This window comes from Arachis duranensis, chromosome 4 (assembly GCF_000817695.3).
Source record: "Arachis duranensis cultivar V14167 chromosome 4, aradu.V14167.gnm2.J7QH, whole genome shotgun sequence".
NCBI lineage: Eukaryota > Viridiplantae > Streptophyta > Magnoliopsida > Fabales > Fabaceae > Arachis > Arachis duranensis.
In genome coordinates, this window is record NC_029775.3 from 112,731,472 (window position 1) to 112,754,850 (window position 23,379).

General features: G+C 34.0%; 4 protein-coding genes across 5 annotated transcripts; 1 reads left to right on the forward strand and 3 right to left on the reverse strand.

Annotated features, from left to right (window-relative positions):
• The first annotated feature begins 2,592 nt into the window (after window positions 1-2,592).
• LOC107486014 (uncharacterized mitochondrial protein AtMg00810-like) lies at window positions 2,593-2,931 on the forward strand. Its single transcript, XM_016106556.1, has one exon. It carries the CDS (start codon window positions 2,593-2,595, stop codon window positions 2,929-2,931), a length of 339 nt encoding a protein of 112 aa, XP_015962042.1.
• Window positions 2,932-3,574: 643 nt separating this feature from the next.
• On the reverse strand, window positions 3,575-6,793 carry LOC107486102 (phosphoglycolate phosphatase 1A, chloroplastic). The gene is made up of 10 exons (XM_016106654.3): window positions 6,450-6,793; window positions 5,690-5,757; window positions 5,499-5,591; window positions 5,326-5,397; window positions 5,117-5,188; window positions 4,900-4,959; window positions 4,765-4,817; window positions 4,546-4,643; window positions 4,291-4,390; window positions 3,575-4,013 (listed from the first exon to the last, which is right to left on the reverse strand). Exons 1-10 carry the CDS (start codon window positions 6,727-6,729, stop codon window positions 3,803-3,805), a joined length of 1,107 nt encoding a protein of 368 aa, XP_015962140.1. The 5' UTR covers window positions 6,730-6,793; the 3' UTR covers window positions 3,575-3,802.
• Window positions 6,794-8,946: 2,153 nt separating this feature from the next.
• Window positions 8,947-9,896, reverse strand: LOC107486103 (uncharacterized). Its single transcript, XM_016106655.3, has one exon. The coding sequence runs from the start codon at window positions 9,772-9,774 to the stop codon at window positions 9,202-9,204; it is 573 nt and encodes a 190-aa protein (XP_015962141.1). The 5' UTR covers window positions 9,775-9,896; the 3' UTR covers window positions 8,947-9,201.
• A 911-nt stretch (window positions 9,897-10,807) lies between these two features.
• Window positions 10,808-19,782, reverse strand: LOC107486101 (sister chromatid cohesion 1 protein 4). Of its 2 annotated transcripts, none has more exons than XM_021141032.2 (14): window positions 19,149-19,782; window positions 17,526-17,787; window positions 17,334-17,431; window positions 17,165-17,214; window positions 16,617-16,757; window positions 15,713-16,472; window positions 14,848-15,291; window positions 14,599-14,749; window positions 14,054-14,190; window positions 12,843-13,798; window positions 12,540-12,567; window positions 12,188-12,284; window positions 11,885-12,014; window positions 10,808-11,391 (listed from the first exon to the last, which is right to left on the reverse strand). In XM_021141032.2, the coding sequence occupies exons 1-14, from the start codon at window positions 19,270-19,272 to the stop codon at window positions 11,293-11,295; spliced, it is 3,477 nt and encodes a 1,158-aa protein (XP_020996691.1). In that variant the 5' UTR covers window positions 19,273-19,782; the 3' UTR covers window positions 10,808-11,292. The 2 variants fall into 2 exon arrangements, with proteins under 2 accessions (XP_020996691.1, XP_015962139.1); XM_016106653.3 differs by having other exon boundaries at window positions 16,665-16,757; window positions 19,149-19,781.
• Window positions 19,783-23,379: the final 3,597 nt, after the last annotated feature.

The window sequence follows — 23,379 nt, forward strand, 5'->3', positions numbered from 1 at the left end:
TTACTACCTGTCCTACTCGCCCACCACGTTTAGATCAGAACAAGTATCATTCTCGTTTCAACTACGCTAATCAGAATGTGCCTGCTTCTACTGTTACTGCTGTTACTACTGAATCCACCAACTCTACTTCTCTCAATTTACCTTCTGTTTCTCCATCAAATATTAAGTCTCTTCTTAAGCTACTTCTATCATTTTCTGGTAATATCTCTACTACTATTTCCACTCCTCCAAGTAATTCTAAATGGTATTTTGATTCTGGTTGCTTTAATCACATGTCTCCTTTGCATCATCCTTTTTCATCTTTGTCTACCACCACAAATGCACCTTCTGTCAACACTACTGATGGTTTCCTCTTGCATGCGACACATAAGGATTTTATTTCACAATCCAATTTTCATCTTCTTGATACTTATTTTATTCCAAACTTACACTTTAATCTTATCTCTATGGTCAACATGTTGAACTTGGTTATGATGTCAATTTTTTTATTTCTAGTTGTCATGTGCAGGATCCTCGTATGGGACAAATCATCGGGATTGGATGTAAGATTGGAAGGTTGTTTGAGCTCGAGAATCTTCATATTCCTATGTCAAATCTTTGTGCTGTTTCTTTTCCATCTACCTTTCACTTGTGGCATTACCGTCTTGCCCATAGATCCTTAGGAAAATTGCATCCTTTTGTGTCTAAGGGTGTTTTGGGTCTGGTTAATCATGAGTCTTTTAATTGCATCTCTTGTCAAATTGTCAAAGAACCTGCTTTATCTATTCACAATAATTCCTCTCTTGCTTGCTCTCATTTTGATCTTATCCACTCTGATGTTTGGGGCCCCGTTCCTACCGTTTCTATGGGAGGAGCTCGATACTTTCTAGTTTTCATTGATAATTATTCATGTTTTACTTGGGTTTATTTGATGACTAATCGCCATGAGCTACCTCGTATTTATATTAACTTTCTCACTATGATTAAAACTCAGTTTTCCAAGGTCATTAAAGATTTTCGACGCGATAATGCTATAGAATGCCGTGTCTCCAAACTTTTAACTTTCCTTGCTGAACAGGTTAATTTGTCTGAGTTTTGTTGCCCTGGTACGTCTCAACAAAATGGATGGGCTAAATGAAAATACCGTCACATTCTTGACTCTGCTCGTGCAATGCTTATTTCTTCTTCGTGTCCTAAGCGTACTTGCGGTGAAGCTGTCCTTACTGCTGTCCATGTTATCAATTGACTCACTTCTTATGTCTTTGGTAACATTACTCACTTTAAGCTTCTTTATCAGATTTCTCTAGATTACAGTTCTCTTCAGGTTTTTGGTTGTGTCTGTTTTGTTCTTTTTCAGCCTCATGAACATACTAAACTTGAACCTCGAGCTCGCATATGTTGTTTTCTTAGTTATGACACTGAACACAAGGGTTATTGTTGTTGGGATTATTTTTCTAAACGTATTCATATATCTTGTCATGTTGTATTCTGGGAACATCACATGTTTTCTAAATTCTCTTCTTTTGAGTCTATTCCTTCTACTCATTTACCGTTTTTCACTAACCCCAATATTGATTTTTTTCCTAGTGATGATTCTACAGGTTCTATCTCCAATCAACCTCTCGAGCCTTCTACTCTTTCGCCTTCTCCACCTTCCGATGATTCCAGACCAGACGATGATCCTGCTCCTACTGTCATGCCTCCTCCCTCTAGTCGTTCTTCTAGGATAAGAAATCTACATCCTCATCTTCTTGATTATTATTATTTTTCTACTATTCTTCATCACCATGAACCTCAGTCATTCCGATAACCCTCCACAAATTCAATTTGGCACTAAGCAATGTAGGAAGAAATCCAGGTACTTGAAAAAGCACACACTTGACACTTGGTTGATCCTTCTTCTAATCATGAAATTATGGATAGTAGATGGGTATACAAGATCAAGACTCACTTTGATGGTTCTATTGACCATTATAAAGCACGGTTGGTCACTCAAGGATGTACGCAAGAGTATGATATTGATTATGAAGAGATTTTTGCTCCTGTTACTCATCTCACATATCTTTGCGGTCTCCTTGTCATTACTGTGGTCAGAAAATGGTCTCTCAGTCAGATGCATGTGAAGAATGCATTTCATGAGGATTTAAAAAAGAAGGTTTATATGAAACCACCTCTAGAATATCTTTATCCTTCCGGCAAGGTTTGTCTCCTTCCCAAGACACTTTATGGTCTTAAGCAAGTTCCTCGTGAATGGTTTGACAAGTTTAGGACCACTATATGCAATCTCGGTTCCACTTGCAGGCCTCATGAAAATGCTCTCTTTATTCGTAAAAATGAACGAGGAGTTGTTCTTCTATTTTTGTATGTTGATGACATGATCATTACTGGAGATGATGTTGATGGTATCTCTGATCTCAAAGCCTCTCTTCACCATACTTTTGAGATGAAAGATCTTGGTTCTCTCAGTTATTTTCTTGGTCTAGAAGTCATATCCACAGATGACGGTATCTATCTCTCTAAAGCTAAGTATGTTTCGTATCTTCTTGCTCGAGCTGGAATTATAGATAGTTGCACTGAGTCTACTTCCTTGAGCCTAATGTTCGATTTACCTCTATGAATGGCACTGTTTTGGATAATCCTACTATTTATCGACAGTTGGTTGGAGGTCTCGTCTATTTGACTGTCACACGACCAGATATCGCCTATCCAGTTCATGTTCTTAGCCAGTTCTTGTTAGCTTCTCGTACTATTCACTGTGCGGCAGTTCTTCGCATTCTTTGCTACATGAAAGACACTCTATTTCATGCTCTTCATTTTTCTGCCCATTCTTCTTTATTCCTTCAAGCATACTCAGATGTTGATTGTACTGGTGATCCCACTGATCGTCGTTCTACTACTGATTATTGTTTGTTTCTTAGTGACTCTCTCATTTTCTGGCGAGCCAAAAAGTAAACACTCACTACTAGATCAAGTACAGAAGATGAATACCGTGCTCTCATTGACACTACTGTTGAGGTGGTCTTGATTTGTTGACTTCTTGAAGACTTGGGTGCTCCTTAGTCGTCCCTGACTGATTTTTTTGTGATAATCGGAGTGCTATTCAGATTGCCCATAATGATATTTTTCATTAACGCATCAAACACATTGAGATTGACTATTACTTTGTTCGGCAACGTCTCCTTATTGATATTGTTCGTCTCATAGTTATTGGAACTCTAGATCAAACTGCTGATATCTTCACAAAAGCTCATCATCCTAGTTGTTTTCGGACTCTAGTATCCAAATTCAAGATGATATCCTTAGCTCTCACTTGAGTTTGAGAGAAAATGTTAGAGTATAATTAGGATTACATTGTCTAGGAAATACTGAAGATGAGTATAAGTAAAAATATATCTTTTTAGTATATAAAAGAGAGATGAATTCCAACATAATAAAACCCATCCCAAAAATTTAAATGCGTGTCTAAAATTGCCTCTTTCAAGCTTTACGTGTGACATAAAACGTTTTAGACTTTTTTGTTACGATTTTTTTGTTTTATCCAAAATAAAAAATTGAAAAGATAAAATTTGAACAACAAACATTAATTAGATCCAGATTCCATAGAAGGTACTCAAAATATATAAATGTAATACTCCATCTTTAGTTGTTTTGCAAACAAATACAACTTCAGTACTCTAAATATAGATGTAGTTCCATTCATCTTAGTATAATTAGATAAATTAATATAACATAAGAATAACATTCTAAAAAATATTGCCATTTTAGATTTTTTTTTGTTGAACACATGAATTTAGATATGCCCAGCAGGATTTTTCTAGTTGAATTACACCGCCGCAGCTTTGAGAGAGAGAAAATCAGAGATTTTGTTGGTGTAAAAGTCTGGTTGTATGGAATTGTTAGGACTTTGAAGAGTCTCCAGCGAGGTAACCCCTGAGAGTACAAGAAGAGTTTTGCAGCCGCCATTTTGCCCAAACAATATGTCAGTGTCCAATCTGTCTCCAACCATACATATCTGTGATTTTGCAATGCCGAATCTATTGTTCCAAAGTAAGGTTAGAACTCAGTCAAGGAAAAATTGATGATGCTATAACTAACATGTAAAATTATATGCAATGTTGGAAAATAAGTTTAATAAAGAACACATTGATATCATGTTGTAGAAGTAAATTTGTCAAATGTGACAAAACAAAATATACAATAGAATTTTAATTTATGTATGTATAATGTATGCCACTTCCATCATATCATATTATCCCTATCATGGATTATATCGTGCATCAATAGTACGAGATAAGGAGAAAGAAATTTTACTTGTTTGCTAAGTAGTCCATCATAAAAGTTGAGGGTTTTCCGACAACTAAAGGCTCACGTTGAGTAGATCCACCGAGAGCACCAACCATAGAGCCTCCACCTGAAAACTCAAACTACAATTCTAAGCAATTACGTGGATCATAACAAATGTAACATAGCATGCTTGGAACAAGAAAGGTTACTGTTTTAACTATAATATACAAAATTTTTGGAAACAAAATCAATAGAAGGAGAGAAGAAGCATAAAGTATAAACCTGCCCATTCCTGAGCATCTGTGAGATGTGTAACAGCATCTCGATTCGTAGCAATGAAGAGACACCCGGGGTTTTCACGAATACAGAGTGTTCCATACCTTTACTCGTAAAGAGAAAAAAAAAACACTTATAAATGTAAAACTCACCTGCCACCACTAGTTAATTTGACTAAACGCGTATGAACTTGTTATGTTTCATGGTCAATGTTTGAAATCTTACTGGATTTTGTAGTAGTTGAAGTAGCGATCAAACCCAACTACAACTGCACCAACCTGATAACAAACATAATCTTTTAATAAGAAGTCCTAATACTATCAAATGAAAAATAACAACTGAAGAGATGGAAGTACACACATCATGGTCGTGCTCCATTAAAAACCCTGGCTTCAACTCTATCTTTTTGTCACCGTCTTCCTAAAAGAGCAACATACGAAGAGAGAGAAAGAATGATATACATCAGTAATCATGACTGAAAAATATTCAATATATACATTAAATATTGAAAAATAGATGTTATGATATGAAATATGATTGACATTAAAGTTTTTCAATAATGGAACTAAATACATACTGGTCCACCAAGATATTGAAATCCAGCAAGCTCAAGCTCTTTTAAAATGCCATCTTCTCCAATGACATAAACCTAAATCATGCTTAATTATAAGTCCTTTGTTTTCAACTTCATACAAAATAAAAAATATTCTTAGTTTGGAAAGATTTAAAAAAGATTTTGCGAAGGTTATTGTATTGAAATATGCAGCAGAAGGTGATATGCATTACCTTTTTATCTTTTGGGAAATCAATGGACTTCAGGTATGCAGCAGCTGCAAAAGACGACGCAAAAATTTCCTCCTAAAAAGCAGTCAGTAGTTAAAATTGTGATTATTTAAACTGAACATGGATTGAGAATTTCTATGTAAACAGGAAAAATAATGAAAAAAATGTGGACTAACCTCGCTAACATCCAAGCCTAGTGTTTCAAACTTCTTTCCATATTGCTTCCTAGACTTTGTTGAGTTATTGGTGACAAAAACTAACCTTTTTCCCTAGAGAAGTTAATCATTTATATCAAGAATTAAAGAATAATTACCATTCACATTTTGTAGTTGCAAGTAAAGGGCTAATGACCACATTAATATACAACCTTTGACCGAAGCATGTCAAGTGTTTCAGGAACTCCTTCTATCAATTTATCACCTTTCCATATAACTCCTACAAATTAAGTGTAAATGGAAAAGAAGTGAACACATGATTGCAGTATTAGTAATTATGTGGATAAACCATTTTTTAATAATAAAAAGATGCGAGACATCAAGAATTTAACTTAAAAAGAAGTAAAGTTCTTATATTTAAATTTTCTTTTGCTATTAAAGATGCGTTATTTGTAGTCATTCTTATCTCATACATCTAGCTAACATGTAATAATGTTGTGACTGTGTGAGACTCATCCTATATAATTTTCACACTATTCAGTGATGTAGAAACGAATTGAGTACACACAATATTCCTCTTTCTAAAGGCCTATCCCAGTGTTTTGTCCAAATTTTAAAGAGTGAAGAATGGTTTTTTTTGTAATAAAAAATACCCAAAAAATCATGTACAATGCATATGTTCTCTGGAAATTTAGTCAAAATTTTCGTTTTTTACACAATTTTACTCTTAGATCATCCAAGAAGTTCACTTTCAACTAAATGTGTTTTGCAATTCTTTTCGCTCACAATATTCTAATCACAAGATCAGATCAACTCAAAACAATTTCTATTTACCCAATTGAGATATATCGTTTCTTCTTCATCTTTCCGTAAAACAAACAATCATCAATTTAATTGTAAAAATAACTAAAAGAAAACAACAGCAACACATAATCAAAATCACTCAAGTGACAAAAGTAAAAGTGTTGCTACCATCACAATCGAAGATAAAAGTCTCGACGGAATCAATGAGCTCATCAGCATTTTTCAGAGGTTGTACTGCAGCGCGTGTAGTGAAACTCGTCATTCTTGAACTGTTAGAAGAAGAATAACTGGCCTTCCTTTTAGAATTATTCAACAACAAAGGATTACGACACAATTTATAGCTTCTTGGGACTGATTGGAACCATAATGTACTATTATTACTTTTATGAGTTTGAGGGAGTGCAGTTACAACCGCACGGGTAGTTAGAACACTCTCAATCCTAAGCATCTTCTGTTTAGTGTAAGTTCCTTTTTTTCGTTTTTTTGTTTAAGAACAATTTTTTGTGGTGTGGGTTCACTGACTAACTCAGATGGCATGTGTATGTAGATTGTGTTGGAACCTCTGGTTTTTGAGTGGCCATGGTGTATGCACTTTACAGATCATATCATCTACTTCATGTATGGATGTTATTGTCTTAAACTTTTACTAATATAAAAAATTGACACCCATTTACTAAAGTTTTTCTTATTTTTTTTGGTGACTAAAGTTTTTCTTGTTGAATCATATAACTCAATGAATTCAGTAAGGTTGGATATCCCTTAACCTTAATGTATCAAACAGGTCCAAAGTTTTACATAACAAGTAATTAATTTCTTACCTCTCTATAGGTATTCATTTTTTTTTCACATAAACATTTTTTATATGTATTTATTTTATATACTCAACAACAATGTCTGAGATATCAATGAGTTATAACTCAAATGTCATAGTCTCCCCATACTTAATTAAAAGGTCGCAGATTCGAGTATCTTATCTACGGTAAAAAAAAAGAAAAAATAATGTCTGAGATGAATAATATTTTTTAGAATATTATTCTTATATTATATTAATTTATATAATTATACTAAGATAAATGTGACTACATCTATGTTTTGAATACTCAAATTGTATTTGCTTGCAAAACAACTAAAGAGGGAGTACTACATCTATATATATTGAGTACTTTCTATTGAATTTAGATCTAGTTATCTTTTTAATTTTTTATTTTGGATAAAAAAATCATATCTAAAATCTTGTTAATAGTTAATATATGGTATTATTTAAAGTTTCTATAAGAATATATATTAAAAGCTAATATAAAATAAATTTTGTTAATATTGTTTAAAATGAACTATTTTAATATTAATAAATAAAATATTATATATTAATACCATACTTATTATTATAACTCAAAAATTTTAATAAATTGCGAACTGATTTATTTGTCATGATTGACTATTTTTATCTAAGTCTTGCTTTATTCTAAAAAGAAATGATTAATTCCAAATAAAATAATTTTAAATCTAAATTAATGTTTTCCAAGTTAGAAGAATCTCACATGAAAATTAACTAAATTTAAAAAGATAACCAAACTTTACATAGATTTAAGTTAATTAAACACCTATTACCAATTTTTTAAGAATTATGTTCAAAATGTTTTATTACAGTGGAGTAATGTTTGATTCTTCCAAAACCCAAGTACTTGGTATTTAATCTGTAACTTTAACTGCTTTTAGGTCTTAGAGCTTCCTATTTGCCCAATCCATTGTTTGATCATGACATAATTGCTTCCACATGTAGATATGTGAGGGTATTAAGAAGAATATTTGTAATCTGTGATCAAAGACATGAACGGTAGCCTCAATGAAAAAGAACTAAATGAATATCAGGTTTTTAATTAAAGCTATCAAACCCTTAAGAGATAGCTAACACAAATTAGGAATTTCAAAAAGCAATCATAGGTGCTAATAAAAAATATCTATTTCATATTTTTGTTTATTGATTTTCTATGACTTCTACGTCTATGTCCACCTTTATCCATTGCCAAGTGGTCACCTTCTCATGATGAAAGGAAAGCAATGCAAGCTGATAAAAATTTATTTACATTGTAAAAAAGAAATCTGCAATATATCATTCTTTAAAATATCTATTAGTGGCTGCATTTATACCATTAACAATTGAGGATTCATTTAATAATAGATAAATTACATAATACTTCAAAGGTTTGATTACAATATACATGTACACACTTCACATGTGTATCTTCATGCTCATTTGAACTATGATTTTCCTCATTTGTTTGTTAGGCACGTGTATCCTTTCTCTTTTTTTGTGTCCACGCTTCAAGCTTGAAAGAGCCAATCTTGGACACACACGTCTAGATTCTTGAGAGTGAGAAATTTTTAGAAACATCCTTTTAATTTTTTGAAATACAATTTATGATCTCACTTGTTGAACAGAATTATTGCCCTCTTACTCAAAATATTGGAATTATTGAAATGCACTCTATTTTCAGTTTTGTGAGGACAAGATTACTTTTCAAGCAAAAAGAATAATCAATGAACTTGTTCATATTCAATAAGATTTCTAAATATTCAAACCAAATGGAAGCACAAACTCAACCAACTATATAATATAGGCAAAAATGGTAATTCAATACTTGAATTCTCATACCAGCAATGAAAAAAAAATAAATATATCCCACACCATTAATTACATTATGATAAGGATACTCACACTTTGACATACTAACCAAAAAAGATTATATCAAATCACAAGACACACCCTCATTCTATTATTGGAGAAAAAAGCATCAAATTCTCCAAGAAAAAAAACGAATTAATGAATAATACTAGTCATATAATATAGAAGCACTAGAACAATAATAGGCACACCATTGCAGATTGCAATGTTATCACTTATCATCAATCAGTGACTTAATTAAACTTGGAAAGGCCATGGCCAATCCTTCAAATCCTCTTCATTCTGAACCTTATTACTCCTCACAGCAACAATGGCGCCACCATGATGATTCTCACCTTCAACATAATGATAGTACTTGAGGAAAAATGCAAGAGTCATAACCATCCATTCCAAGCAGAAAATCAAGATGCTAAGTCCACCAGCCAACTTGAGAATCACAGAACCATCCTCTTCTCTAACATAAGATTTCAACTGTCCAAGAAAATCAGAAGTTCTTGTGAAGACCAAGACAGAAACCGAGCCTTGGAATATGGCGGTGAGGACGGTGAAGATCATGTGGGCAGAGTACCATCGGCTGATGCCGGCCGAGACGGCCGCGCAACCGGAGACGGCACCGACGATGGTGAAGACGTGGAGGAGGATAAGGAAGAAGCCGCAAAGGGAAGGTAGGAGCCTGAGGGAGAGAGTGAGGAAGATGCAGCTGGAGGCTGCACCTAAGAGGATGTAGTTGCTGAAAAGGAAGGCCTTGTGGATGTGGTAGTGTTGTGGAGACACTGAACCATTGTTGTTGTTGTTCAATGAAATTCCCATTCTGGAAATGAATGAATGAAATGGAACTTTAAGAATAAGGTTGAATTGATGTTGTGATTGAAGATTGAAGGATGAAGAAGAGTGAAGTTTTGTTTGTTGGAGTGAGCGAGTGATGGTGATTGTGTTAATATAATAAGGTTTTGGAGGCTAAACGGTCATATTTGTGTGCTGTGAAATGTGACCGTTGTTGGGATAAGGAGAAAATAGCATCATGTTCATGTTTGTGTTGCAACGGATACATTGCTAACAGCTATTTTCTTTTTTGGTTTTTTGGGTTGGCACTTGGCATTGACTTTGTTAAGGATCCACTTTTTGGTGATTCAGAATTGTTTTCATTTGATTACTTAATTACTGCTAGCTTTTCCAGCTCATTATTTCTGAGTATTTTGAAACTTTTCTCCTCTTTACCATTGGTGTTTCTTTTGCATACAGAAGTTTCCATGGAATGATTTTCAAATGGGGCGAATTAAATTGAGTAACTACAAAATTTAGCCAAATTTAAGCTAGATTGAACAAGTGATTAACTCACTCATTTCACTAAACAAGTGTCAATTATTCAGATTTCGTCTTTTGTGTTCAATAATCCATTGACAAATAACAAGTCGTTGAATAGAACTGAGATCCATGGCAAATAATCCTAGACTTGTTAGACGAAACTATTTTGCTAGGAAACTAATTAGGAGAATAGCCAACTAGAATCAACTAGTTAAAAAATACGAGATTTTTTATATATTAAAAAAAAACAATTCTCCACTACCTTAATTTTTCAAATTTCAAAACTAAAAATACAAAAAATTGAATTAAATTGGCTTAAGTTATAGTTAGCTCCCAAACTTTTTCTAGACCGAAAGGATTATGTGGAAAAAAAATTGGCTGAATTTCTTGACATAAATCACGAGAATTATTAAAACTAAAAGTATTAAACCGACATTTATTTCAAAATTAATAATACATCATATTATTTGAACAACTCCATTAAATTCAATAACTACTTTAAGGAAGATGGTCCTTTACCCAAAGTCATAAATAAATATAACTATGAACTGCCGTAGATAAATTCATATTTCTTTCTGCATACTGCATAGTGAATTTCCCAACAAACAAGGAATTTGCACCATAATATACAAAGAAAATAGGTACAGAACTAAATCACAAGCTAAGTTACATAAGCTTGAAGAGGCAGAATATCAATCTTGTTTAAAGGGAAATGCTACAACCAACATAAAGATTAGTGACTGTGGGAGTTACAAATGGCGATACTTTACAAAAATATATACATTAGAGACCCATATTACCATATTCTGTTACTATTATTAATCAATAAGATGGATGATACTCAGGCCACTTCAAGAAACTAAATATCTAAATTCTCCTATCTCCAAAAAATTATAAATGAGAAAAGCCATAATAAACTAAAACGTTTGGGGGAGACCCTGCTGCAAGACTTTCAGTCAAAACAACCCACCACTGCTTTGAATCTTTCTTTACAACTATATCTGCCACTGCTACATGTAGGGTTCAGAAATCCGACTTCATGAGCTTTGTTCGAGGTTTTAAGTTAATATTTGCGAACGGTTTCGGCTGCTCTACATGAACATAATCCCTTGTCTTGAGAACCTGCCAACATTGTTGAATGTTAAATCTGAAACAATGCAAGAGTTGCCATGTATGCTTCAAAAAATTGGAAATAACATTAAACACTAATAATTATGAGCATGCTAACTGTTATACAAACCAGTCAAATCCTGGATAGTGGCAAATCCATGTGATGCAACAAGAATATTACGGTCAATAAAAGCAAAGTGTCACCTCCAGCAAATAGTCAATGGATTTTTTGTTATTCCATTTTGATTTTTTTAATTTTCTATTTGAAAATTTAGCATGCACACTGCATCTACTATAACCGACTATATATATTGAGGACTGAGAAAGCTTTGGTACACAATTTTTTATTTCTAAAATACCCTTTGTGTGTAAAAAATTTGTTATTTCTAAGACTTGAATAAAAATTTATTATAATAGGCACTAGTTAATGTAAAAATTCATTACATTATTAGATGATAAAACCAGTACATTATGTCCAGCCAGAAAAGAGTCCTCAAGAACATACCAGGGTTTCAAAAAACATCCTTGATGCTTCCTTGCGTGTTTTACCAGCTAATAAGTTGTCAAGATGAATATTCTGCCTTCCATTTAGATCATCCTTCTCAAACAAGATCTGCAGATACTTTGCAACAGCCCTGAGGATAAATGTATTAGATTAGTTAGCTACTGAAATATAACAAGCATCACAAAATATTTAATTGAAGGTGAGTTTATATGAATAGCAAGCAGACCATACAACAGAAAAAATATATGCAGTTATCTTCTAAGCAGAGGAACTTTATTTTAACAAAGCTTTACATAAACATACCTGGTCCGGGAAGACCATCCACTAAGATCGGCTCCTCCTTCTGGTACATAATCATCATCATCATCAATCATCTCATCATCATCAACATTCAAAAATCCTGGAAAAGAATAGAGACACCGAATTCAAACATATGAAACAAACAAACAAGATAGCAATGGTTACAGTATCACTCCTGTTTTCACCAACCAATACATATTAATGATTAGTTTGCAATTTCAAAGCTGAAATGATGGAACCAATGTCTAGTATCAATAGCTACTGTTTGAGTATATAGGGAACTTCATGGTTGTAAAAACATTGCATATTAAGAATTTGTCTAAACATCAACAATGAAGAAGATTGAGAAGCAAACCTGTGTCATCAGGAATCATGACATTTTCCTGCACCATACAATCAAAAGGAAAAATAATTAGGCATGCATAAGAAACACCATTATAGATTGTTAGAGAAAGATAAGCAGTGCATTTTCAAACACATCCTACTATAGACTTGGCATAAATTTCATTTTACATTGTACAATGTCATTGAAACAAACCTGGAATGCTTTCTTGTCAGTTATAAGTTATAACAGGTGTCAAATGTTAATAGGAATAATCCAACTCTAACAGGAAATCTCAAAAAGGGCAAACATTTTAAGGCAAATTGCAGAACTTACTTCATTGTGATCTACATAAGGACTCTTGATAGCTGAGGTCTCGGGCCACGTTGTACTTTGTACTGCATCTTCTTGATAGAGTGGATGTTCTGTATCATTCAGATAACCCTCTTTCTCATCTGAAACAAGCAGTGCAAACTCTGGACGATCTACTTCAGTATTTTCACCAACTATACAACCAGACAGTGTGTCCTTGTCATGGGCAATCTGATCCTCATTTTTATTACAATTTTCTTCTGTAGGTAGGTCTCCATTAAAGGAAGCCTGATTATTAGGATATTCATTGGCTTCCTGAGGACCAGCAGTCAAGGGTGCACATAAACCATTGTCTTCCAATCCATCTGTTTGAACTTCTGTTCTAACTTCCATACTATGTTCTGCAATTTCAATAGCATCTACCCCACTTTTATTGACTTTATCCTCCGCAAGCCCTTCCTCTAGAATAGATGTATTCAAATTCTGATCGGATGGGATGCCCATCTCCGAATGGATAGAATCAACAAGATCATTGGTTTTATCCGCAACAGGGTTGTTTTCAACAAGTTCAGTTAAGGATGAAGATTCATGCCCAGGTCCAGGGGCAACACATAAGTTTTCGGCTTCAGAGATCTCAATATTTACTCCGGCATTATTCATTTCAGCATCCTGAGAACCATGAGGCTCCTTTGCAAAATGTTCATGAGCATCAATATCATGAGATCCCAAGTTAACTTCAGATTGGTGGTTCTCAGACAAAACAGAGATCTCATTAGGCTGCACTTCTGCTACTTCTTGGGGTTGGACACTCACTGGAACAACATTCCCTTCTGCGTCATGAGTTTCGGCCATTGTTCTGGAAAGGGACTCCAGATCGTTTGTTTTTTCATTGACAGAACTATCCAAACCATCATCAATCACCTTGATACCAGAGAAATCTACCCTCCCGCTTTGCAAAACCACCAAATCAGGAGACCAACCTGGAAGATAAAAGTGAATAAACTTAGATATGTCAAAGCATAAATGCATAATTAACAAATGATTATGATGATACTCTCTGTGAAATTAATTAAAACAATATGCTCTCATAAGTTTTTGGTAAAAATTTGGCTGTGACTAAAAGGAACTGATATCTGTATGACAATCCCTTAGGATGTAAAGATGAATTCTGTCCATCCCAAACTTCATGCATGGAATTATCAAATGTCATTGAAAACTTCATAGCTTCTCCTCACCTGTAAATATTGATTCACTGAAAATTACATCCTCCAGAAACTGTCTTTGAATCATTATAATCTCATGACGGGTGCAAGGTGCTTTCTTCCTTATGCGACGTATATCTTCAGTACTTGTCAACTGTTGCCGTATTGTACTTCAGAATAAGGGAAACACCATTAGTATTCCAGTACCAAAATGATCTCTCTTGTAATTTAGCAATTATATTATAAGAGATTATCATACCAAAAATATTTCTCTTTTAAGTAATGCGTGATTTTAGCTACTTTTAAGCCTCAAGTATCATTTAATAGATCAAACAGCTAGGTCTCAAAACAGTTTAATAGAGCAAAAAATACCACTTGCAAGAAACAAAAATAGACGAATATGTACTAATAGGCAAGAAAGACCATTGTAAAAGGCATGAAATTCACAAGGAAGAATATCATGTTATTTGTTTTATTATAATAACACACACACACAAAATAATAAAAAGTAAAATATATAAAACCAAAAACTAGATGAATATGTGCAAGTTGATGGAAAGGAGATTATAGAAACATACTCGCCATGCAACACCATTGTATCATCCAAAAGCACCTTCCGTTTTGAAACAGAAGGGCGTGTTGCAGAAGCATTACGAAAGCGCTTGGTTGATGCTAGCTCAGGGACTGCCGGACTGGGTTTCATTTTTAATACTGAAGATCGTCTACCAACTGAAGTGACAACAAACTCATTTCAGCTACAACACTCAAGTGAAAGAAACAATATATATATATATACACACACAAAATCATTAAGGCCATTAATCTACCTAATATGGAAGACAATAGATCATCATCATCAGGGACAGTCTCTCTACTTCTCTTGGATTGAGCCCCACCATATGATTCAAGCAAATCATTACTTTGCATCGTAAGAGTACTTTCTGTAAAACTGCGCTTTTTGCCTGAGATTCCTTTTCCTCTGTCAGCACCTGTATGGCTGTCAGATACACCCTGATTATCTGGAGTAGACTCCAAGAGCATATCAGTTACTTCACCATCATGTTGATAAGGAAGGGAGAGCAGTTTCTCAGGCTCTGGCATCACAGAAGCAGCAGATTTCTCTATGATTTCTTCTTTATCACTAAATGTTTTGCTCCCAAGTTGCTCATCTGACTTCCCCAAATCCAGATTTCCTTCAGATACAAATGGCTCTATAGGTTCCTGGTAACCTAACGCAGGATCTGGAACATCAGTTTCATGACACTTCTCACCTGTAGAAAGAAGCAACTAATATTCAGTGAAAGTGGAGTCTACAAGTTTGGATATATCCATAAAAAAGATTACATAAAACAAATATAAGTAACTTCTTAAAAAAGAAATAATCAACTCAAAAGTTAAGAGGAAAATAATACAGCTATGATGCAGTTCATTCTGGAAAACAGCTCAGAAAAAGGAAACGCAACTTGAAAGCACACCAAGAAAGCAAAACATGGTACAAAATACAAAATCCATAGGTCACAGTCTCACGGACACATGGCTGCTAACAAGACAATCGGAAACATGCAATAGAGAAATGTAAAAATAACAGAACCTGTTTCTCCAAACTCCATAGGTCACAGAGACATGGCTCTTTCTCCCGAAGTAGAAAAGTGATTGAAAAAAAAGGCATTAGATATTAACTAAATTTATTACCTTCGACATGTGACGGAGAAGGCTGGGTCAAATGGGAGCTGCATGGCCGAAGGAGTGACTCAGTGGGCTGCTCAGCTTCATGAGAATCATGGTTTAAAGCCTCTGCTGCCATCAATTCCTGGGAGGGCTGAACTTCAACATCAACATCTGGAGGTTTACTAGGTGATCCTACAGGACTTGTCACAATGGATTTTTTAGCTTCATCGACAGGACTCAAATTTCCCTCAGGCTTAGAAAATTCACGGTCATCCAGAACTTCATCCTTTGACAATGAGGGAACATCCTCCAAATGGCCATCTGATTCTGGCTCTTGAGGCCAATCCATTTTAGATAGAAGTCTATCAGAGGGGTTCTCTTGATCAGATGTAACATGAGAACTAGGAGGTGCAACAGTTTCATTTGCGGTTGCTTCAGAACCATGATTATTTGGTATCAAATTTTCTTGATCTGTCGTCATGCCTTCCAAATGATCTTGTTCCTCTTTTTCTTTGTCCATGTCAACCATTTCGCTGTCACTATTTTCATGATGGAAATCTTCACCATTTTGTTTCACATTATTTTGCAGGGAGGAATCAATTATATCATTCTCCCTTTCATGTGCAACAGAATCATTTTGGCTCTTCATTGACATGAAGTCTGCCAAATCATCATTAGCAGCTTCATTATTTACCTGATCCACCTGAGCACCAAGCAAGTTTGGCTCTTCAAGTCCAGGAGTAGATGGACCTTCGGCTTCAGCAGCATCAGGGAAATCATCAATCTGTTCAAAACCGATTAAATCACTTACTGAAATGAGAAGAAAGGAAATAGAAGTATTACATGAATAATCCGCACTTTTATTTCATCCACTCTCCAACCCAATAAAGGAAACAGAAAATGAAGAGAACAAGGAATAAAAGTGAACATTGATGGGGTTCCTGACTTTCACTTGACTTGAACAAAGTTCAGATACCTCCTCTTTCACTTCATCTTTTTGATGGGACACTTGAGGACCAGCATTGCTGTCATCATGCTCCAAAGTAGCTGCTTTGTCTGTTAACAAAACCTGATTTTAAGAAATAAAGTTAAAAAAATCAAAATTAAAACGAGAAAAATTGTTCTACATAATTGCACCAATTCAAAGATAATTGATCTCCATAGATAGTACACATCAAGATATTTTTACATCTTTCACAATTGTGTCATTTCAGTTTAGATATAGCATAACTCAAATATATTCACCAAAAAGTATCACCCTGAATAGTAAAGCAAATAATATATTTGGGGTACAGAAGATGTACCAGATAAATCTAGCAAATCAATGAAGATAATGACTAGGAAATATTAGGAATATATCAGGTCTACAAGAGGTAGGCAAATATCAGATGGATATATGACAATAGTACAATACCACCACAACAGATCATGCTCATGCATTTAGAGCTGATTAAAAAAAAAGGGAAGACTAATTACCTCATCAAGGTCTAAACCAATTTGAGAAGCATCACCATCACCAAACCGCTCTGCAATAAATGCATTTGCCATTCAACATTATTTAGTTGAGGTTTCTCAGTTGTGTAATTAAAATTCACACCCAAATAATCTACAAAGAGAAACAAGAGGCAAAGGGAGTAATACTAACCATCTAATCCGAACTGTGAATTACTATAAACCACACCCTCCATGGTATCTTGTAGAGTGATCTGCTCCCTACTACTGACATGGTGGTCAACATAGTTGCTGCAAGTTCAACATAAAAAAACAGCTAAATAAAGTGAATAACAATGTTGCTGAAGGAAGTAAGATGGCTCCATTCAAGTACTTTGAAACTAACCCTTGAAATATGTCATTATCTGGTAGTTCAAAATCATCAAGATCAAACGTCTCAGGTAAGGTGATAGAATGGTAAGGTGCAGTGGACTCTTCTGGTGGCAAATCAACTGCAGTGGAGCGGAAAGCTTGCTTTATCTTAAGCAATGCCTCACTGCAGTCATCAAAAAGGTAATTCACCTTTCTCGAATATATCCTCACGACACCAAGCAGAAGATGACTAGACAAACGGAGTGCGATTGGTACGTCGGGAAAAAGAATTGAATCTGTTTACCAAATATTTACCAAATAAATATTCTGAGCCAGCAAGATATGATCAAAATTAGAAATGCAGGACAGGTATCGAAAAGGTAATAAAGTGTAATTGATTTCCATATTCTTCTCAGGTATGGATCCCACCGCAAGGAACATCTAAGCGTGCAAAGATTTCACATCAGCAGCAGCTAGTCTGGGAATCCTTCACTCACATTTTACAATCAGACTACATAATTGATAAATTTCAGTGGTAGTCAACCTACCAGAAAAATTTATCCCAACAAATATTTTTAACAAGAAATAGATTAAAAAAATCCCAACCAAGGTTAAGTTCTTCATTTGGAAAGCAGTCTACCTATATCAATATGCCTTAGAAGATGGAGGGGCGAATTATGGCTTTCATAGATATCGGAGGGAAGGATTCCATGGCAAAGAGCAAGTACAATGATATTTGTAATATTTGCTTTGGTATCTAAGGATTGTAACAGGTACTATAATGATATGCCCATCAAATTATAAGGGATTATTACGTACCATCAAATGCTATTTTGTTTTCTCCCTGCTCATATTGTCTTTTGATGTCAAAGGAACTTTATAAAATAAAAAGGAGGGGGTAAAAGCACGCCATAAAAAAGATAATTTCTTTTTCTTTTGAATGAAAAAGCACAAAATTTTACATACTAAATACTACCCCAGAATCACTTAGGAGATTTTCACTCAAACAATGACCCATTAAGATTCAAGGAAGGCAAACAATATAAAATGATCAATATGATTTCTCAATTCTTGCAATAACCAGGCTACTAACTTTTTGTTCCACATAAAGTTGCACTATTTTCTTAGGTGATGTAGCTATCATAACATTCTCTAGTATTCCAGAACATCATTAATTATTTCTCAGTATGTATATATATAAAGGCAATAAATGACAACAAGAGGAAATATTCTCTTTTGCACCTATGTGTCTTATTTTTTGGCTTAATTTTCACCCCAAAATAATAAAATTTTTTGTTTCACAGATAAGTCAAAGTCTCATATAGAAGATCTTCTTGAGCTATTCCGTTTCTTTTCCATACTAGCAACTCCTAGGTCAGTAGTACTAAATATTGCAGAAGGAAACCGTCAATTTCGCTAATTTCAACCCTGATTCCAATTAAATTCCAAAACTAAACTAAAATTACATGAGGTTCTTAATTTCATCCACAAAGCCACTGTATCATTAAAGAACAAGGTGTCATAGTGTCATACCCATTATGGAATCTAATCATTTCGGGATATTAAATGATTAACAACATAAAAAATTCTGAGAATTAAATACCAAATCCAAAAGCATAGACATAAACACAAGATTTTGAAGTAAGAAGTAACTGACCAACTGAGACACCAATATCAGTATCAGCCACTTGATTCTTTCTGAGCTTCCTCTCCAAATGCGCAGCTATCCATATGGTCCCAAGTGGCCCCTTCTTCGCCAAAATAAACTGAGAGTAAAACATCTTCACCCCTCTTCCAATTCACTCACAAATATTCTCAATTTCCAAAGCAACAAAAAGAAAACTACCAACTTTACTCGAATTCTTAACCCCCCATACTCCAAATCCAAACCGTAGCTGTAAAAGTACCTCAAAACCCCCCGAAAAACACGGAAAACACGAAACCCTAAATGCTCCTCACACCAATCGACCCAGCTCCGAAACCGCAAAAGGGGGCTCAAGAAATGCTGGAAAACACGTGCTCAGCGAGAAATTGAGCTGAATCTTCTCTTTCATGAGTGAATAGCTCGAAGATCAGATGAATCCGGAAACCCTAGGGTGAAGTAGAAAAGGGCTTAAAGTAGGAACATGGAGAAGCTCTTGTCGTGAGAGAATTGAAACCGCGTTGAATTGAAAATTGGGATTTCCCTCGTATTTTTTCACCAAGTGAGAGAAGAAAGGAGCAAATTTTTCAGATGCAGAAATCAAATTGATGCTATTTATTTTTTGAAACTGAAAAAAAGAAACAGGGAGTCTGTCTGATTCGGTGACATAAGGATGTTTATTTTTATTTTTTATTTTTTCATTTTAATCAATAAATAATTTCTTGGATTGTCGAACCGTGACCAAAGTTATCTTGTGTAATGGCAGTGTCAGCATATGATTGGTCAATGCATGTGGCTTAAAGACAAATAGAGAAGCCTTTTGAAAATTTTGGAACTTGCATTGTTGCATTTTACTTGAGTTAGTTAAATTAGTAGTTGATAGTTTTTTCTGCCTTTTATTTTGTCATTTTAACTGCTTCAACAATTCTTGTTTTGGATAAAAGATACAAGAAAAAAGTTTTTTTAATAAATAAAATAAATTTTTTATTTACGGATATAAGTAATTTGTAGCGTTTTTATCGATTTACACTTTATTATTTATCTTGTTTACAGGTAAACGAAATAATACTGTGTATATTTTATTTATAAGGTAAACGAGATAAGACACCATTCCACGTGTACATGTTACGCTTGTGCGCCTAAGTAATAGTCGCGTCTATATATTGAACTCGTTTAGAGTGTGATTTGAAGTAACTTTTGAACCATTTCAACTTGTTTTCTCCCACCCCTAACCATTTCTATTCATATTATCAAGATACTCGAAAATTATGACGCAAGCAGATGCACGAGATGAGGACATCAATCGCCTAAATGCAGGAGCGGAACTTAGTTGAGACAATGGGAGGTCATAGCCCCCAAACTTTTTATAAAAAATTTAGTAGTATTTTTTCAAAAAATAAAAAATAGTTCGGCTCAAATACTTTACTAGCAGCTTCTCTATTCGTTCGCAACTCTCTATCTAATAAGCAGCTCTCTTGATTGATAGATTGATTCGTCTGATATTAACTCTTTCAGTTTCTACAGCTACTACATAGCGATCATTTTTAGCAATGAAAATAATGAAGAAAGAAATTGCTGAAAAGTTTAGTTCTGATTCAATTATTAAAGATTTCAAGTCACTAAAGATTTAAAGAGTACCATTATAAACTATTTTATATTTTTTTATCTATAAATTTATTTATTTACTATCTTATTAGTAACAAACTTAAAAATTAATTATATTTATAAATTTTATTTTAATATAATATTATTATTAAATTTTTTGCCCCAAAATTTTATTCCAAGCTCTGCCACTGTCTAAACGCGACGTGGCATATCTCTGGGACAATCGACTTCTAGGTTAGTATTATTATTTTCCTATTTAAGTTAAATACGCATATAATTATAGTCATGGTTAAGGTACTTTTCATAGATGTAGTATATGTTAGGTGGTAGAATGTATTTTTAGTACTTGTTAATTAATAGGTATGATTTAACTTATTAGTTAAGTTAATATATTAAATAAATATTTATTACGTTTTTTTATTTCTTTAATTTAAATTTTATATTTTTAATTTTAATTTTAATTTAGATTATGATAGATAATTTTTTAACTGTTATTAAATATTTTAATGTTTATTACGTTTGGTCGCTATATTTTTCTGATGTTTGATTTTTTAAAAATTAATTATTCAGTTTCCAACTAAATTTTGAAATGTGAAATACTTGTTTAGTATATCTTTTATCTTTTTATTTCGACATTTAAATGCTTCCTTTTCAAATAGGTTTGTTATTAAACATATATCACCGGATGAACATATGTCCTCCACTCGACATTTGTGGCGGCATAAGCGGCAAATGCATGACGACATAGGAAATAAAATGACTGGAAAAGGCTACAATCACACATGTCTGCACTCAACCAATTACGGAATGAACTTTGAGACCAATCCTCCAAAGGCTATAACTCCTCAACCACAAACACTGAGACCCTTCTGTAGCCGTGCGTAACACGCATCTCGGAGATTCTTTCCCTGTTCTTCTCGACAACAGCTATTAACCACGGGAAAAACTTATTCCCACGACCAGTTGTGCCTGTGCCTCTTTTCCCTTCCTGACGAACAACTGCTGCAGCCTCTCGTAAGTGCATCGCACGATGGCTGAAATCAATAAATAACGCGTACTCTTAAGTACTGCATTCATGTACTCGGAGAGGTTCGTTGTCATGTGCCCAAATATTTGGCCATTTACTTTTGCAAATAAAACATTTAGAGGATTTCAAATTCTAAAAAATGACTTCACTTTGATATCCAACAAATAAATAGGTGTATGTATTGATCATTGTTGTTATTTGTTATTGAAAGCTATTACAGTGGCAAATTTGTTTATTATTCCAGAAAAAATGTTAAATTTACTATAGTTCTGTTGGAAAATGTTGTTGATATCATAAAGCTATTGCAGTTGCAAATTTTGTAAATTACAGGGTTAGTGTGTGTTACTATATGATATGGTTAAATATTTATAGTTGATTATTTGATTTAGGGGTAGAATTTAGGGACAACCTTATTAATGTGAATGGTGATGATCTTATTGGTCATGTTAAACCTGAGCCTTAAGGACATCATGTTTCTGATGAAGATGGTGAAAATGATAATGTTGATGCCATGAAAGATGAAGATAGCAGAAGATTTCAATTTTTTTGTGTATTATATAAAGTTTTGATTGTGTTTTATATTGAACTAGATGCATATTTGTAAAGGATTTGAATATGTGTTTTAAAGTACTTGTTATAATTGTAGTATTATTTCAATTTATTATGTGTTTTAAAGTTGAAATTGTTAATTTTGAAGACCTAGATTTGAATAAATACATACATATATATTTTTAAAAAAAAATCATAACAAGTAAACTCGTACAAGTCTATGAGTCGAGTTTACGAGTCGAGTTTAGGTTAGCTCCAAGAGTTTACTTAGACTTGTGAGTTTGACAACATTGACCGTATATCTGTCTAATTGCCTTTTACTTTGTCATTCAGACCTTTTTGTATGAGGGTTTAAAGTATAGTTCTATATAACTGCACATTGTATAATAGGGATACTGACTAATGGGTTAGACTGTATAAGGGTAGGATGACACTATAAATGAGGTTGTTGTCCAACTGTGGGTGGTCATGGGACATGGTGGAGACTAAATAGGTATGCGCACCTCCAAATCTACGCACCTCCCTAACGAAATAAAATATACATGGTAGGCCTTTATAACCAAAATAATCATGATAAATAAGAATATACACAACAATTAAATTTGACCTCACCAATATCCAAGATTCTGTCGGAGAATAACACAGAGGCTCCAAGGACATTCTGTTACGAATTGCCAGCAATGCACATGGTATTTTAATCGATCCGACTCTATGACTCAGTACTCAACACTTCTACAAATACTGTAGTTCTTCACACTTTGCAATACTGCCTCTATGCTTTTGAATATGTGGTCAACCCTAAACTCCACACCACCATTTATATTGTAATCATCCCCACCCATATTGAAAAATAGAGTTTTTTCGTGCACCACGTCCAGATCTAATGTATAATAGTGACTAAATACAGCTGATAAGGCAAGAATTGGTTGCGGAACAGGTAGAAGATACCGAACTAATGCATCGACCGAAGTCTCTGGTATACAAACTCTTTCTCATCATCATCATCAGAAGAACTACTATCATTACTATCGGCAACATACTCATCATTGGACTCTTCACCATCCA

Excerpts from the sequence above, each read along its gene's own strand:
- LOC107486014 (XM_016106556.1), top strand. The coding sequence starts at position 2,593 with ATGAATGGCACTGTTTTGGATAATCCTACTATTTATCGACAGTTGGTT.
- LOC107486102 (XM_016106654.3), bottom strand. The coding sequence starts at position 6,729 with ATGCTTAGGATTGAGAGTGTTCTAACTACCCGTGCGGTTGTAACTGCA. Across the intron at positions 4,960-5,116 it reads TTCAATATCTTGGTGGACCA|GAAGACGGTGACAAAAAGAT; the intron begins GTATGTATTTAG and ends TTGCTCTTTTAG. Across the intron at positions 4,014-4,290 it reads ATGGACTACTTAGCAAACAA|ATTCGGCATTGCAAAATCAC; the intron begins GTAAAATTTCTT and ends TTGGAACAATAG.
- LOC107486103 (XM_016106655.3), bottom strand. The coding sequence starts at position 9,774 with ATGGGAATTTCATTGAACAACAACAACAATGGTTCAGTGTCTCCACAA.
- LOC107486101 (XM_021141032.2), bottom strand. The coding sequence starts at position 19,272 with ATGTTTTACTCTCAGTTTATTTTGGCGAAGAAGGGGCCACTTGGGACC. Across the intron at positions 16,758-17,164 it reads TTGGTTTAGACCTTGATGAG|GTTTTGTTAACAGACAAAGC; the intron begins GTAATTAGTCTT and ends TCTTAAAATCAG. Across the intron at positions 16,473-16,616 it reads AAGTCAGGAACCCCATCAAT|ATTGATGATTTCCCTGATGC; the intron begins GTTCACTTTTAT and ends GGTTTTGAACAG.